This window comes from Macrosteles quadrilineatus, unplaced genomic scaffold, assembly GCF_028750875.1.
Source record: "Macrosteles quadrilineatus isolate MER2022 unplaced genomic scaffold, UCM_ALF_1.0 Scaffold_6__1_contigs__length_79288215, whole genome shotgun sequence".
Taxonomy (NCBI): domain Eukaryota; kingdom Metazoa; phylum Arthropoda; class Insecta; order Hemiptera; family Cicadellidae; genus Macrosteles; species Macrosteles quadrilineatus.
In genome coordinates, this window is record NW_026542599.1 from 71,590,542 (window position 1) to 71,605,208 (window position 14,667).

General features: G+C 33.3%; 3 protein-coding genes across 3 annotated transcripts; 2 read left to right on the forward strand and 1 right to left on the reverse strand.

Moving 5' to 3' along the window:
* The first annotated feature begins 1,891 nt into the window (after nt 1-1,891).
* LOC128996229 (ejaculatory bulb-specific protein 3-like) lies at nt 1,892-5,508 on the forward strand. The gene is made up of 3 exons (XM_054421383.1): nt 1,892-2,101; nt 4,115-4,265; nt 5,349-5,508. Exons 1-3 carry the CDS (start codon nt 1,918-1,920, stop codon nt 5,392-5,394), a joined length of 381 nt encoding a protein of 126 aa, XP_054277358.1. The 5' UTR covers nt 1,892-1,917; the 3' UTR covers nt 5,395-5,508.
* A 2,197-nt stretch (nt 5,509-7,705) lies between these two features.
* On the reverse strand, nt 7,706-10,376 carry LOC128996228 (ejaculatory bulb-specific protein 3-like). Its single transcript, XM_054421382.1, has 3 exons — nt 10,168-10,376; nt 8,954-9,066; nt 7,706-7,850 (listed from the first exon to the last, which is right to left on the reverse strand). The coding sequence occupies exons 1-3, from the start codon at nt 10,352-10,354 to the stop codon at nt 7,767-7,769; spliced, it is 384 nt and encodes a 127-aa protein (XP_054277357.1). The 5' UTR covers nt 10,355-10,376; the 3' UTR covers nt 7,706-7,766.
* A 1,392-nt stretch (nt 10,377-11,768) lies between these two features.
* On the forward strand, nt 11,769-14,269 carry LOC128996227 (ejaculatory bulb-specific protein 3-like). The gene is made up of 2 exons (XM_054421381.1): nt 11,769-12,065; nt 13,643-14,269. Exons 1-2 carry the CDS (start codon nt 11,876-11,878, stop codon nt 13,837-13,839), a joined length of 387 nt encoding a protein of 128 aa, XP_054277356.1. The 5' UTR covers nt 11,769-11,875; the 3' UTR covers nt 13,840-14,269.
* Nucleotides 14,270-14,667: the final 398 nt, after the last annotated feature.

The window sequence follows — 14,667 nt, forward strand, 5'->3', positions numbered from 1 at the left end:
TATCCCATGTTATTTATCGATAGAGACTGTTCATGTCTACTGTTGAATGTTGAATGAATCGATGTCAACTATCAATCGATTTGTAAACTTAAACCATTCCTCCAGTACAGAGAGAAAAGAGGACAGTGTAACATATTGTCTAAAATTAGATCGAAACTTAGACATAAACTCTAAGCGTCACTGACGATGAAACAAAACATAGTAACACTCTAAGCATTGTAAATATTGGCAATTTTAAAATGTTTTTATAATCTGTGAATCTATAATATTAAAATAATTTGTTGGATTTTTTGTGTGCAGCAAATCGACACCTAAATATTTATTTTATAGGCATATTGGGATATCGTTGATTGGGTATCGATTTAAAGCTCTTGTCCTCTAGATGTGCCTTTTGCGGATTTGGATGATATCTCATGAAAGCCCTTCATCCTTTTAAAATTTCAGAGTCTTTGCTGAATTCTGTTGTCAATCATCTGAACTGTTTCAAGTTTACATTTGTTTACATCAAAACAGATGGTCATGATACAATTTTGTTTACATCCATACGAAAGTGGGGTTATCTGTACTTAGTGATGTTTCAGTGAATTCAAGTAAAATGTTGTAAAGCTATGTGTATAAAATGTAAAGAAGAAAATTACTTATGTTGGATTTTGTGTTTTCATAGTATGTTTCATTGATGTTTTAGGGAATTTAAGTAAAATATTGCAATGTTATTTTTTTATGTAAAGAAGAGATTTTGTGTTTTCATAGTATATTATTAGCATTTGTAATTTAAAATGCCTGGAAGTAATCGCGCACGCAATGCAAATAATAGGGATATGATGGGAAATAATCGTTTTCACCCTTATCCACTATGAATCAAGTATATAACGGATTTTAAAGTCACGAAGTGACGCAGGCTGCTAGAGTAGTCTGAAACAAAAGACTTTTGTTTAGCTGCTTAAAAAGGACTTTCATGACTTTATTCAGCAGACATATCCTTGCACGAAGACTGCGTCCTGTAGCCTTGGGCCAGATGACTCCCTCTGGAACAGACCTCTCCTCCGGGACCATCGACCTTCCGAGGGTCGTTACACTGTGGAATAATGTCAAACCATCTCCCATGGATCAACAAGACTTTATATGGAGTGTCGTCGAAAGAGCTATAAACTGAGGAGTGTGCTATTCCTAACTCATAAGTTTGACACTGTTAGCACATTACGAGTTCAATGCTAGCAATATCTGACCTAAAATTTCTTTTCATAAGTATTATAGCATTGACTATTGGATACTGAAGTAGACTTCCCATCTATATGGGCTGTAGCCAATTTTTTAGAACGTAGTTGTGTGAGCCAGTCACAGAATGCGCTAGTGTCTAAAGGTCTCTCACATCAACTACGAAGATTTTGATAAAAAATCTGGCTACAAATTTAACATGGGGATGGAATGTCTAAGTATGGAGTGTTACAGGTATCTCTAAGCCTGTCAATGTCCTTATAGGATAGTATGAAGATGTACCCATCAAGAAACTTAAGTTTACTTGATAGTCTTGCTCACATGGTGAATTTCCTCCGGGTTTAATGCTACTCATTCGTTTCTTGGTTGGTTGGAGAGTGTGCTTTAGAGGGTTTTGTACAAATTGGATACTCAGCAGCTTCACAAAGTTATTCTATGAACTTAGCTTGTTAAATTCGGAGACAATTAAACTTTAATCACCAACTAAATCCAAACTTTGCAATTCATGAGCGCAAAAACACCGGATCCCCGCAAATTAGGAGCTAGCGCCCTCAAGCGCTCATCCGTGTCTTCCGAGACTTCACTTTAGTTTTTTCCCGCATTAATTTCTAGTGTTAACCACGCAAGGCCACATTGCGCCACGCCGGGTATAAAACAGCTGACAACCACACAGAATACGAGAAGTTACATAGAGTAAGCAACATGTACGTGATCGTGTCAGTTGTGGTAGCTTTGGCGGCGTTGGCGGCGGCCGATGATGGGTATACTACTAAGTTCGACAATGTGGATATTGACAACATACTGCAGAATGACCGTCTTCTCAAGAACTACTTCCATTGTTTGATGGACAAGGGACCTTGCACAGCTGATGGCAAGGAGCTAAAGAGTGAGTAGAATAAAAATTTATGAAGGGTTTTTAATTTATTCAACTTTTTGATAGATTTTCATAATCACTTCTTACTGTTGTAGCATTAAGTTTTTTTTACTCCGTCTATATAGAGTCTACCTTTTTCCTTAAAAAGGGACATTGTTTGGAACCTTAAAATAGGAATACAGTATAATGGTTCTACCCAAAGTCTACAGTATTAAAAGGCTAAGAATAAAGTAATAGTGTCAGCTGGGTACTTGGCATTGTTGCTCAAATCAGCTGTTTCCAAGAATAGATTCAAACTGTTCGACTGTTCGTGAGTTTCTTCAATGGATTCCTAACTGAACTTAAAGTTAACTGTTTAAAGCTATATTTGATTTGTGATTGTTAACACTAGTTTATTCTTAAATGCAGTATTTTTTGTCGGTCTAAAGTACAATTCAATCTTCAATGGGGGGACAGTAGCTAAAAGATTTGGTGTACTCAATTTCTGTAGTGTAAATCAAAATAAATTAAGGTCATTATATAAAACCATTTGTTAGTAAACCAAACAGGGAAAATATAAAAGTGATTTGAGCACAAAATGTCCCAAATATGGCATAATTGTCCAAAAATCAAATCATTATAATCACTCAATGGTTACCTGTATACTATCGGGACACTGTTTAATAAACATTTATATTCGTTAGACACCCTGTGTTTTCATGCTATTAGTTATTACTTATGATAAACCATATTTCTTGTTTTAATCTTAACTTAAAGGCATGCAAAATCCCCACATTTTAACATTTTATAAACTTTTTCAACCCAAACTAAAACTTTTAAAAGCTCGAAAACCCAATAAAGTGTAATAGTAACTAGGAAGTTTTGTCCAATCGCCCGTATTCGTAATGATGATAATTAATGATTCGTAATGACTAACGAGTAATTCGTACTATTTCTGATTTGGGTCTCCTAAAATTTAAAAGGATATTTGGAAATTAGTTTTCCCCAAAAGTGTTTAAATGTTCCAAATATTAGCTTGTGTTTTTCTGGGCACATTTTATCTTATTGATTTCAGCCATCATTTTCAAATTATGATTATTCAAAGGAGCATTACAAACTTTATTTTAAATATAAAATTATATCGATTACGGTAAAATATTATATCGTTGGTTGTTTTTAAAGTTAGTTATTGTTTGTAAATATTGTTGACTTACAGTAATTTGTTACGATATTTGTACTATAATGGTGTTGAGTACTTCACAATAGTCATTTTTAAATCTGATGTAATAGACAAGTATACATTTTTTATTTGGTCTACGTATTCTTTGCGTGAATGATTTTTATGGTATCGAAGTATTCGTTTAGAGATGAAACAAAAAATATCGCAGTTTTGCAATTTTGCAAACTGAACTAACATTAACCGAATTAAACTATACTTGTTCAGTTGCATATAAAACAAATAGACGATGGATGAAAAGATTTATATTTTATACAGATCAGATAGCTTAGGTTATCTTAATAGTATAAACTATCAATATCTGCCACTAAGCTCACAGCTTAATATCGAAATAAAATTCCAACTGGTAAATTGTGTTATTTGTGTTACTGTAACCTTCACAAGACAATTTAAGGACTCTAAGTCTATAAGCACTCTATGGAAATAATTGTACTAGTATTCTAAAAGATTGTAAAAGATGAGACCCTTTGAATGGCCACCTAAAATTTCAAATTACTATCTTAGTATCTTTAGTTGAAAAAAATATTAAACTTTTGGAGAAGAATCAATATTAGACTATTTAAATTATCTGTATAGACAAACTCTCTTTAAATAAAAAAAATCTTACGGTATTTGACCTTGTTTGGTTGGTGCGTGGTTGGTGCATATGGTTAACCTTCTAAAAAAAAGTACGGATACCTTAAAAAAATCCAAAAAAGCTATCGCGTACAGGTAAATAGCAATCAGTCCAACTTTTATACAATATAAATTAGCTTTTCATCAGAATACTCGCCAAAAGACACTTCACCATAAAATGACCATGATTGCAGAGAACCTACCAGAAGCATTGGAGAATGAATGTGCAAAGTGTTCAGAGAAGCAGAGTGTCAACGCCGAGAAGGTTCTGAAGTTCATATACGAGAAGAAGCAAGACATGTTCAAGGAGCTGGAGGCTAAATACGACCCAGACAACAAGTACAGGTAATTAAAAAAATATTGTTGTATCACTAATTGATAAATTTGCTAAAAATAAAAAAGTTTATTAACATGTGCGTATCAAGAAAATAAATAATACAAACGATTTCAGAATTTTTAGAATTTGTAATCGTCGTAATGTCCTAAATCAAATAGTTTGGTTATTACAAGTTATTCAATCACACATTTAATTCTTAAAATGTTTTTTTGTATAATGATATACAACAATAGTTCTTTAATATATAAAATATTAGAAACAAGGTGATAAATATACATTTTCCTTAAAACCCGTTTGAGTTCCAAAATAAATCCGTAAATAATTAAACTAACGATATGGGAAAAAATAAAAATTTAAATAGAAAAAGGACCAAAACTAAAATTAAAATAAATATAAAAACGCAACTGAATAAAACAATCTTTTATATAAGCTTAAAAACGTACATTGAAAACCTATTGTTTAGTAAACGTTAGTTTGCAAAATTTCACCATGATATTATCCTTTTGATGAACTATAAAAACCCCTTGACAATTTATAGCAAAGAATACAGCAATAGCAATTTCTCAGTAAGATTTATTAAAACCATAGATCGTTTTCGTTGTTATTTTGTCACCAGCATGGCAACCCATAAGACCCATGTCAATCTTTTTCAAATTTAAAATTCATTTTTTTGTGCTTATTTTAACCTATTTTAATTTATAAAGGCATTCTGCACATCTACAGGAAAATATCTTTCTAACATGATGGGTAGATTTTCTCTGTGATGCACACGGCTGAGAAAAAAGTTTTTAAAGAAACATGCTTGCCTATTAATATATAGATACTAGTACTTCAACTTATGATATACATGGACAATTCTATGACATCACAAATCCCATGTTATATCGGTTTTGGATGAAGGTTTTATACTTGTGTAAAATACTGAATTGGCTGTGAGAAACCAAATAAAAGTCAAATTCTTTTACGAGGGCAATTAGATCAGGTGTTATACTAGACTCATCAATTGTGTAAAGAGCTGCTGAAACTTGTGCCTGGCTATGCTAAACTAAAGTTACTTACACAATAAAAAATCAAATAATTTTTAATTTCAGGATGAAGTACAAGAAGAGGATTGAGGCCGCTGGTGTCAAGGTTTAATTTCGACTTCTTCGCCAAAATATTGTGAAACAACAATGAACAAAAAGCCAAATATTTTCTGTGACGTCACTGTAAAACTTTTCTAAAACCAAATAAAGCTGCTTCATACCTAAACCCGAGTGACTTTTAATATTCTTAATGCTTGATGCTTAATTTCTAATATGAATCAAGTTGAAAAAATGTGGCTTGAACTGAAGTCTAAATTTTAAAATATCTATCTTAAAATAGTGTAGTGCTTTGCAGTCTTACTTATTTATTTGTCTATGAAAGAACTGTTTGATAACCATTTTGTAAATGTTGTGTTTTGAATATTTTTGGTATAAAAAGAAAAACGCTAATCCAAGATGTAATATGTTAACACTGTAAATGTACACATTCTTAAAAAAAAAGAAAGGTCAATTATATCAATAACAATAAACCTTATAAATTAGTTTACTGATCAATTCCAGCCACAAAGATAATTTGTAAATCTTAAAATCATGAAGAGTTATTTTTATCTGCTACCCGTATGGTTTTCTGACCAAGAAAATAAGTTTAATATTGGTTGACTTTTATTGTTTGAAACAGCCATAAAATATAATTAAAGCTTTATAAATTACAAGGGTAAATAAACTCAAATGCAAGGCACTAGGCTCTGAATTGGTGCTGACACCTTTCCGATAAGTAGGCCTACAATTTAGCTTAAATTGGTTGAACTTCACTTCCTTAATTATAATGTGTTTCTTAATAGTTGGATTGCTGAGTGAATTAAATAACCTAGTAATATTAGGTAAATATAGTAATAAACCTAGTGGTCGAAAGTTTGCCAGCGGCCCTTAGAGAAGTCAGAAGTTTTGTTATTGTTCAAAACTGGACCCAGCTGTCCTTAATCATTGGGCCTTTAGAAGATCGTTCTGTAATGAAACAGCTGCTTTGGTCAGTACAGCTACGATCACATTCAACAGCCATTCTTCACACATCCTAACCTCAAAATATGCATCTTGATTTGTTGTGTCGTAGAAAACTATCCTAGTAGAATCCATTCAATTCCTAATGATTTGAAGTTGTACGACTGAGTAGTATGGTTGATATATTATTATTTATACTGGCTATTGGACTACAACTCATTCGGCAAGGGCAAGACTTCTGGACTTGATTTGGCTAATTAAACTTTTCCAATGTCCAAGATACTACAAAATTCTATCCGATAGCACTGAATTACAAGAAATATGAAGGGTTGATTCGATTCTATAAAACTTCAAATACAAAGTGATATTTAGTTGTAAAATAAAGTTAAACTAGTCACAGAAAACCTCTTTGAATTGTAAATAAATTGGAACATAGTGTTCATGACTTTTCGTCAAATCTGCAATTTCTTAGTAACTTTTTCTAACATAGGTCTCTTTTGCCTTATCATATATACCGAGATTCATGGAGATAAATTGGAATTCAAAGATGAAAATGATAACGTACAAAATACGAAATAGCGGATGTCTGGGAGTTTGGCTGTTTACTTAGAACACCCTATATGTCTGTATGATCACCCTCAAAAGCAGTGAATGAAAGTATCTTGATTAAATGTGTAGCTTCACAAAAGTTGCGATTTAATCCGCTTATTACGGTACCTTTAAGGAGGTTGATTAGCTTTCCTTTTAAACCCATCCTCATTTGAAATAAATCGATTTAGTTGCTTTATGGACCTAATTGAAACAGTTATGGTTTGGAATAAATACAGCTCATCCAACTCATATGCTTGCACTAGCAATAAAGTAAGAACAATAAGTGCTGATCTACAAAGAAACAATTTGAACATTCTCATGTAAGATTAGTGTGTCCCAAGTAAGTGCCAAAATATATTTTACTTACATTGTAAGATTGAAAAATCTAATTTGATACTGTATTTATTTTTATGACAAAATCAATTGGTCAATGGAACCAATTCAATTACAAAACAATTACAAAATTGATTGGTCAATTGGTGTAATTGTGGGGTTAATTGCAAAACAAACAATTTATAATTTAAGAGGATGTGTTGTACACTTTTTTACTTCTGGCAAATTTATTCAAAGAAGATCAACAATTTACAGTATCAAGTAATCCATGTTGGAAGCCCAACTCAGCCACTGTTATTTTAATTGAATATATTATTGCAGCTAACGAAAAAATCAGAACCAATGGTTCTGACCAGAAAACAAAAAATAACATTTTAATTTCAATATTGTCTAATGTTACATTTTCAACGTCTATATCCACAATGTCATTTGAGATACGTCTACGAACACTATGCAATCCCCTTAAAATAAGGAAAATAGTTTTAAGTGAACAAACAGTATTATCAACGGATTAAAACACAGTCAATTATTGGTTTTATTTACAACTTTTGCATATACAATTTACACTCTTACTCCAGCCGCTTCGATTCTCTTCTTGTACTTTGCTCTGTATTTGCCGTCGGGGTCGAATTTGCTCTCCAGCTCCTGAAACATATTTAAACATGTTGAATTGTATACAACACTCAGGAAGAACTAAAACATCACCCAAATTGGGTTTACAAGAACTGATTTCCAACACTTTCTAACACTTGTATTTTCCCACTTGGGCCTACTGTATGTGTATGTTTAGGTTGGATTTGAAATGTTTTAGAGCATCTTAAAGCAGCAAGTTGAGATAAAGTGGGCGTGCAGTAGTGAGCCGTATGTTTGATTTTAACACTATACCAAAACTTTTTAAAATCAAAGCTACCGGTAGTGAATGATTTAAATGTTTTTATTCGAAAATGCAGCCTAACTCAAGGTTAGGATATACAATCATATCTCTCAAGGAGTAGGGAACTTTACAGGTTGGCTTGTAACAAATTCCGAACAGCCTTAAGACTGTCCTCTAAAACTGGAGTAAAATATCTTAATAAACTCCCTGAAGAGATAAGAGAACAGAGATATGAAAAAAGATTCAAGTCACTTCTCAAACTGTTTTTGGTTGCTTATTTGAGACGGATGCCATGCAATATGTTAAATTGTATTGGGGAATAAATATATTATTATTATTGTTACAAACATGATCAAACTATGAAGGTTTAGCAACTTGGAATGTTAAACAATGACAGAAACAGAACAACAGGGGGGTTGCAGGGGGGGGGTAAATACAGAAGAGGACAGTTTTATAGTTAAAAGATGATTCATTAAGCTTTCTTTGGAGTATGAGTAAAAGGGTTTTCTTATATTCCAACCTGATTTGTTCGTACATTGGCCGGGCCCGCCTTGGTAATGTTAATGTATAGAAAATATACGGATCGTGATAGTATATGAAACTGTTATTTACCAGATTACTTTAGCTAACCTGGCCAAACATAAAGAATAAAAAATGTGGGGTTAAGATAACAGCGAACTATATTGAAAATTAACTCTGATTATCCTAAAATATGTGTATCTAACGTACGCCACTTTATACGACTTAAGCTGGTGATTTTTACAATACTACATCAAACAATCTAAATGAAATAGCTTTGAAATAAGAAATTAATTCGTCAAATTTACAGTTTCAAAACCAAAAATAATTCAACGAGTCAGGGAAGTAAACAAACCTTAAACATCTGTGGTTTCTTCTCGTACAAAAACTTCAGCACCTTCTCAGCCCCTTGTTTCTGTTTTTCTGAACACTTTGCGCACTCGCTGTCCAGAGCCTCGGGAAGGTTTTCTAAAATAGCAGTTAAAGTTAGCCTCCAGGTTATCAGTCTAGAGTCTAGACATTACTATAGAATTAAACAATAATACTAGCTATTCTATGCTTCGCTACGGAAAGAGAACGTGGAAGAGAAGATTGGGTAGCTATATATTGTATGAAATAGTTACACAACCACGATATCCAATAATTGGTACAAAAATTTGTTTAAAGGTAATTCGTTAATAATAATTCCTACAACAATCCATCTAATCCAAGATAGGGGTTGAAATTTACTGCAATATAAGACTCCGTTCACAAAATTAAGGCGGTTTGAAGACAAGATTCCATCACCTCCACCTCCTCGTAGCTTTGAAACTACAGCAGACAGCTGATCAGCTGATAAACTAAAAAACCTGGTGAGAGAACCCAGGAGACCTTCCTCTAAACCATCTAAATTTTGTGAGTGGTCTACATATAGCATGTAGCATGTTAGCATGTAGGGTAAGTGGAGCTGAAAATACTGTAACTGTATAACTTAGTTTGAAAAAAATACTCCTACTTTGAGGTTTTTCCTTTTAAAACCCCCTTTTACATATTAAGTCAATATATACAAATCAACCAACAATAATTGACCTAGATTATATTTGTACATATTTAGCCTCTAGATCACTTTTTCACATACCTGTTGTACTGTTAATGATCTGTTTTTCGTCTAACGGCCAACGAAAGGTTTATTATGACTACTCTCTCATCCATATGTTCTCTGTATCATATTCTGTTTCCTTCTCTTGGATCATATAACCATAGACTATGTATTATCTACGATACAGCTATTTATTATATTTTATAATTTTCCTCTTAACCTACAACTCTACATCGCATAAGTCCATACCTATTTCTATCCCAATTTACTTATTTTATCTCCTTTATACTACACCATCGTTCCTCCCCAATCTTTATTGCTAGTATTTATTCAGTCTGGAAATGGTTTACACATAATTCATGCTATACATGAAGGGTTTAAGCATCATCACATAGCATCATATTTCATAAGTGACCATTTTCTTCTTCACTACCCTCTACTTCCTCAGCCTATACTTCCTAACTACCCACTACTCCCTACCCTTTACTCACTCTTCAGTTCCTGTGCGTCGGGCGTGCACGGCCCCTTGTCCATGATGCAGTTGTGGTAGTTCCTCAGCAGACGGTTGTTCCTCAGCACGTTGTCCAGGTCGACGTCGTCATACTTTGTCGTGTACTGGTCGTCGGCCGCGACCACGGCCAACCCACAGACGACTAACACTGCTAAGTACATTGTCATCACTTGCACGTAGGTTAGACTGGTCTTGTTATATAGTGTGGACTGTCGCAATCGGCCTTGCTCGCTTATTGCAATTATTGATGACAAACCAGCATTTTTCTCTGAGTTCTTTTAAATAATTGTCAATTCTTGGAAGATTTGTTCGCATCTTGGAGCCGATGAAGAAAATTTTGATTGTAGTGTTTAGAATCATTTACATATTGGAAAGACATAAGGTGTTTTATTGTTATATGACGTCGAACTTTGATGTAATTTTGTTGAATGACTTTTCGTGATTAGGGAGATTTTGAATGTCACTTTTAAGGGGTGTTGGATAACGGTTATGTGTAGGAAATATGTTCAGTATGGTGATGAATGTATTAGTTGAACCATGCTCAACATTTTGCTACAGTTAATTTATGGGGAACTATCTAGTCTAGCGGTATAGCACGATCATTAGGTTCCCGAGGTCCCGGGTTCAAATTCCGACAATCACCGATGATAAATCGGCTACTCTCTAAGCATAGCTTGAAGAAATTAATAAATCGAGTCCGGGATAGAGCAAAGCGTCCTAGGATGTGAAGGTGAGACAAAAATAGACAATTTGTAGTAATCACTGTTGTATGCCTAGTAGTGCTACCCAAATTAGTAAATTACCAACTAATGCTGTATATCTGTGTATGATCTCGTATAGCTCATTTTAGTTAAATTTAATGATGCGAGTGAAATATTTTTTTCTTGTCAAATTCTTTATACATAAACTGGACTAATCTTTGGTCATTGATAAAATTTGATTTTTTTTCAACGGCAACCTTAATATAGTCATGCGTTTGATATATTCAATTTGATTATACAGTAGTTTTAAATGTTCTTTCTTGGTGAAATTAACTTAATATTCGCAATAAACTATCTAATCGAATCTATAAATTTTTTTTTAGTTTTGTAAAATATACGAATTTCTTGTTATCTGGTTCAGGAATTACCACATACTTAACACCATAATCATTTCGAGCGCCACAACATTTAAATATACCATTACGTCACCACTTGAATGTTTATCGGGTCTAACCAACCATAGCACAATGCTACCATGATCGTGACGAAAACGTTTTGAAATTTCGGAGAAATAACTTTATCACCAAACAAATCCCACTTATCACCATGGCAAATTACGGGTATCACTGCAAATCTATCATACCACTTATTTGCATGTCGACTTGCCAATAAAACTCCGCCAGTTTGAAATATCTAGTTAAATGAATATACTCAAACTCTAAACAATTTCGGCACACATTTAAATGTAATTACACTTCACTCATTGTTTCTAACCAACCAGCTATTGTATCAATCTTTTCACTTCGGAGAAGTAACTTTGTTTTTGATCCTTCAAGACAAACTTATCACGGAAAATTACAAGTCATCTCTGACAAATAAATCTGTTCATAATTTGCATTTACAAACTTGATCCTGCAACCGGTCTTCGAGGTCGCTAACCGTTTTATCCTGCTTAACTCTCCAGAGTCGTCGAGTCCTTTGACCACCATGCATCCCAGCCTCCTTGTGGTCCTGGTATGTCTACCCGCGGTTCTTCTTCTTCCCGCCTCCACCTACACGACAAGGTTTGACAACGTCAACATCGACCAGATACTGAAGAATGACCGACTTCTCAGGAACTACTTCAACTGTCTCATGGACCGTGGGAAGTGTACGCCTGAGGGGGAGGAACTTAAGAGTGAGTTTTGTTAAACTTTACTTACATTATCCTACGGTGGATATCTAAATATATTTGGCAGAACCAACAAAGTCCTTTCATCTCTCTATCTTCTGCATCTTTCTCTGACGCTCTTATCCACTCTATATCTCCATTTGCTTTTTTCCACCATTTTTTTTTTTTTGAGGTTCCTTCTTGGCTTTCAGGGTTCCTCATTACTTCTTGTTTTAAATTATTTTCTTATCCTTCTCTAAACGTGCCTAGTCATCTAAGAAATACATTTATTTACATTTACAAACTACATCCGGATGTTATACAACTCATTCCCTATTGTGTCTTTTCCTCTACTCTCCTGCTTAAAAAATTATATAATTTTGCTTAATAAGGTTTTTCTAAGGACTTAGATTTCTAATTTGATACATTTTCTTTTTTGTTTGTTTAGTTTCCATGTTTCGGGTCCATAGAGTGGTATTGGAGATATGAAGTAAGACAGAGTAGAGATAAGATAATAAAGATATAAAGTAGTAAATAAAGCACAACTGAGCACCCTGAAATAATTATTATGTTTAGTTTTTAGAAGTGACATGTTTTAAACATGAGACCATTTTCAAATTAAAAATTGAAATCGTATAGTTTACTTAAACACTGCCTGTCATACCTTAGAATTGAAGTCGTAATTTTTCTTGAAAACATGTTTTATTTGCAATGATGGGTGAAAATCTGTACAATACATATTTTAGTCGAGTTTTTGACCACTGGCAACCTTTACTCAACCTGTGTTTACATTGTTTGTTTTGTGTAAATATCATTTGAATTATACAGATGATTTATAAGGTTGGACAGGATTTGGAAAATTTGTTGCGGCTTACTGATTATTTAATTGTAAAATTTTGTATTTCATAGATGTTCTGTTCAGTAATTTTAGGTACAAATAACCCTCTACCTGGAAATAATTCGTTAAGTGGTGAAACTTTGCACATATAAAGAAAGTCCTGTCCAATGTAGAATTTTTCACAAACAGAGCAGTTAATTTTTTATATGCCAGATTTGTCGTAGATATCTTGATGTTCTTTATTTACGGTATTGTTCGTTATCATATTGAAAGCGTTATTTTTTTAAAGCCAATTTTGTATTCAACATGTTGAAAATAATTTCTTGTTGTTCTGTTGATCGGTTTACTAATGCATTTTTCTTTTTTCATTGTTGTGTTCTTGATTTAGATTTTAATAAATTTTAGTTCTATTATATTTTAGTAATTTATAGTGTAGGTCATGGTATAAGTAAATACTGCTGTTGGTTTATTTAGTGTGTTTTTACGCCAGTGGTATTATTTACTTGTTAAAAGGGAACGGTCCAAACCCTGGTCTTGTTACCTAACGTCAACCTTGTTGTTAGATAGCATCATTAATTCATAGCCCAATGACAAATAATGACATCTATGTCTGGAAACGATCTAGCATGGTTTTGAACCAGCGACCTTCAGATTAAAAGGTGAGAACTACAACTACTCGGCTACCCAAATAATTACCGGGATTGAACTAAGCCAATTGTTTATACAAAAACTATATTCATTACAAATATATCTTTATACTTTTCAGAGGCAGTCCCTGATGCACTGAAGACGGCGTGCGCGAAGTGTACCCCTAAACAGAAAGAAGGAACCGAGAAGGTGACCAGGTTCCTGATCTCCAAGAGACCTAATCTTTACCAGGAGCTGGAGAAGAAGTATGATCCTCAGGGGGTGTATCGTCAGAGATATCGGGCCGAGGCAGCACAACATGGCATCAAGGTTTGAGCGAATCAAATGAACAATTCATAAAGAACAGTTCTTCAATTCTTCATTTCAACATCCGCGTATACAGTTTTATGCAAGAACTTATGATTTTGATTAAGATCTAATTATGATTTGAACAATTTATTTAGGAAGTAGTTCTTGAACTTTTTTATTAACGGTTGTGATGAGTTAATGAACGATTCAGAAGAAAACATCGCTGAAGATTTTGTGAACAAGAACATTAGTCAATTTAATAAATTAAGAATATGTTGTTTCTTCTATATTTGTTATCGAGACATTTTCCCTATGTACAACTATTAAAAGGGTTTTCTAACAACATTAATAAGTTAATAATTTTCTCTTTAGAACATTTTAGTGATTAAATGTGGTGTCCATACAATTCTTTATTGTATCCTTTTCACTTATAAAATGCCAAAATAAAGTAATTTTAATCACTTATTTGTGTTTATTTTCTGCATAGCAAATACACTTCATAACTACATCCACTATTCATTATTGCCGATTTTTTAGTTTAATGAAAATATGGACAATTAAATACACACATAAATAAATACATAATGTAAGATATTTTATTTTGAACATTTACTTAAGACCGTTGATTTTTTTTAACAAGGACCATATATTTAAAACCCAATGATAAAAGGTAGCTGAGACCAGCATCTCGAACCATAAACATTTACTGACTTTTCTCATGCTCGAACCTGCAGCCCTATGTCTATAAGGTGAGCACTTTGTTCCCTAAGTTGTCCCAGCACATATGATGAGCTATGTTTTCAACTGAGGTATTGTTTTTCAAATCCATACGGAAGAGCAATTTGTCTTAGCCAT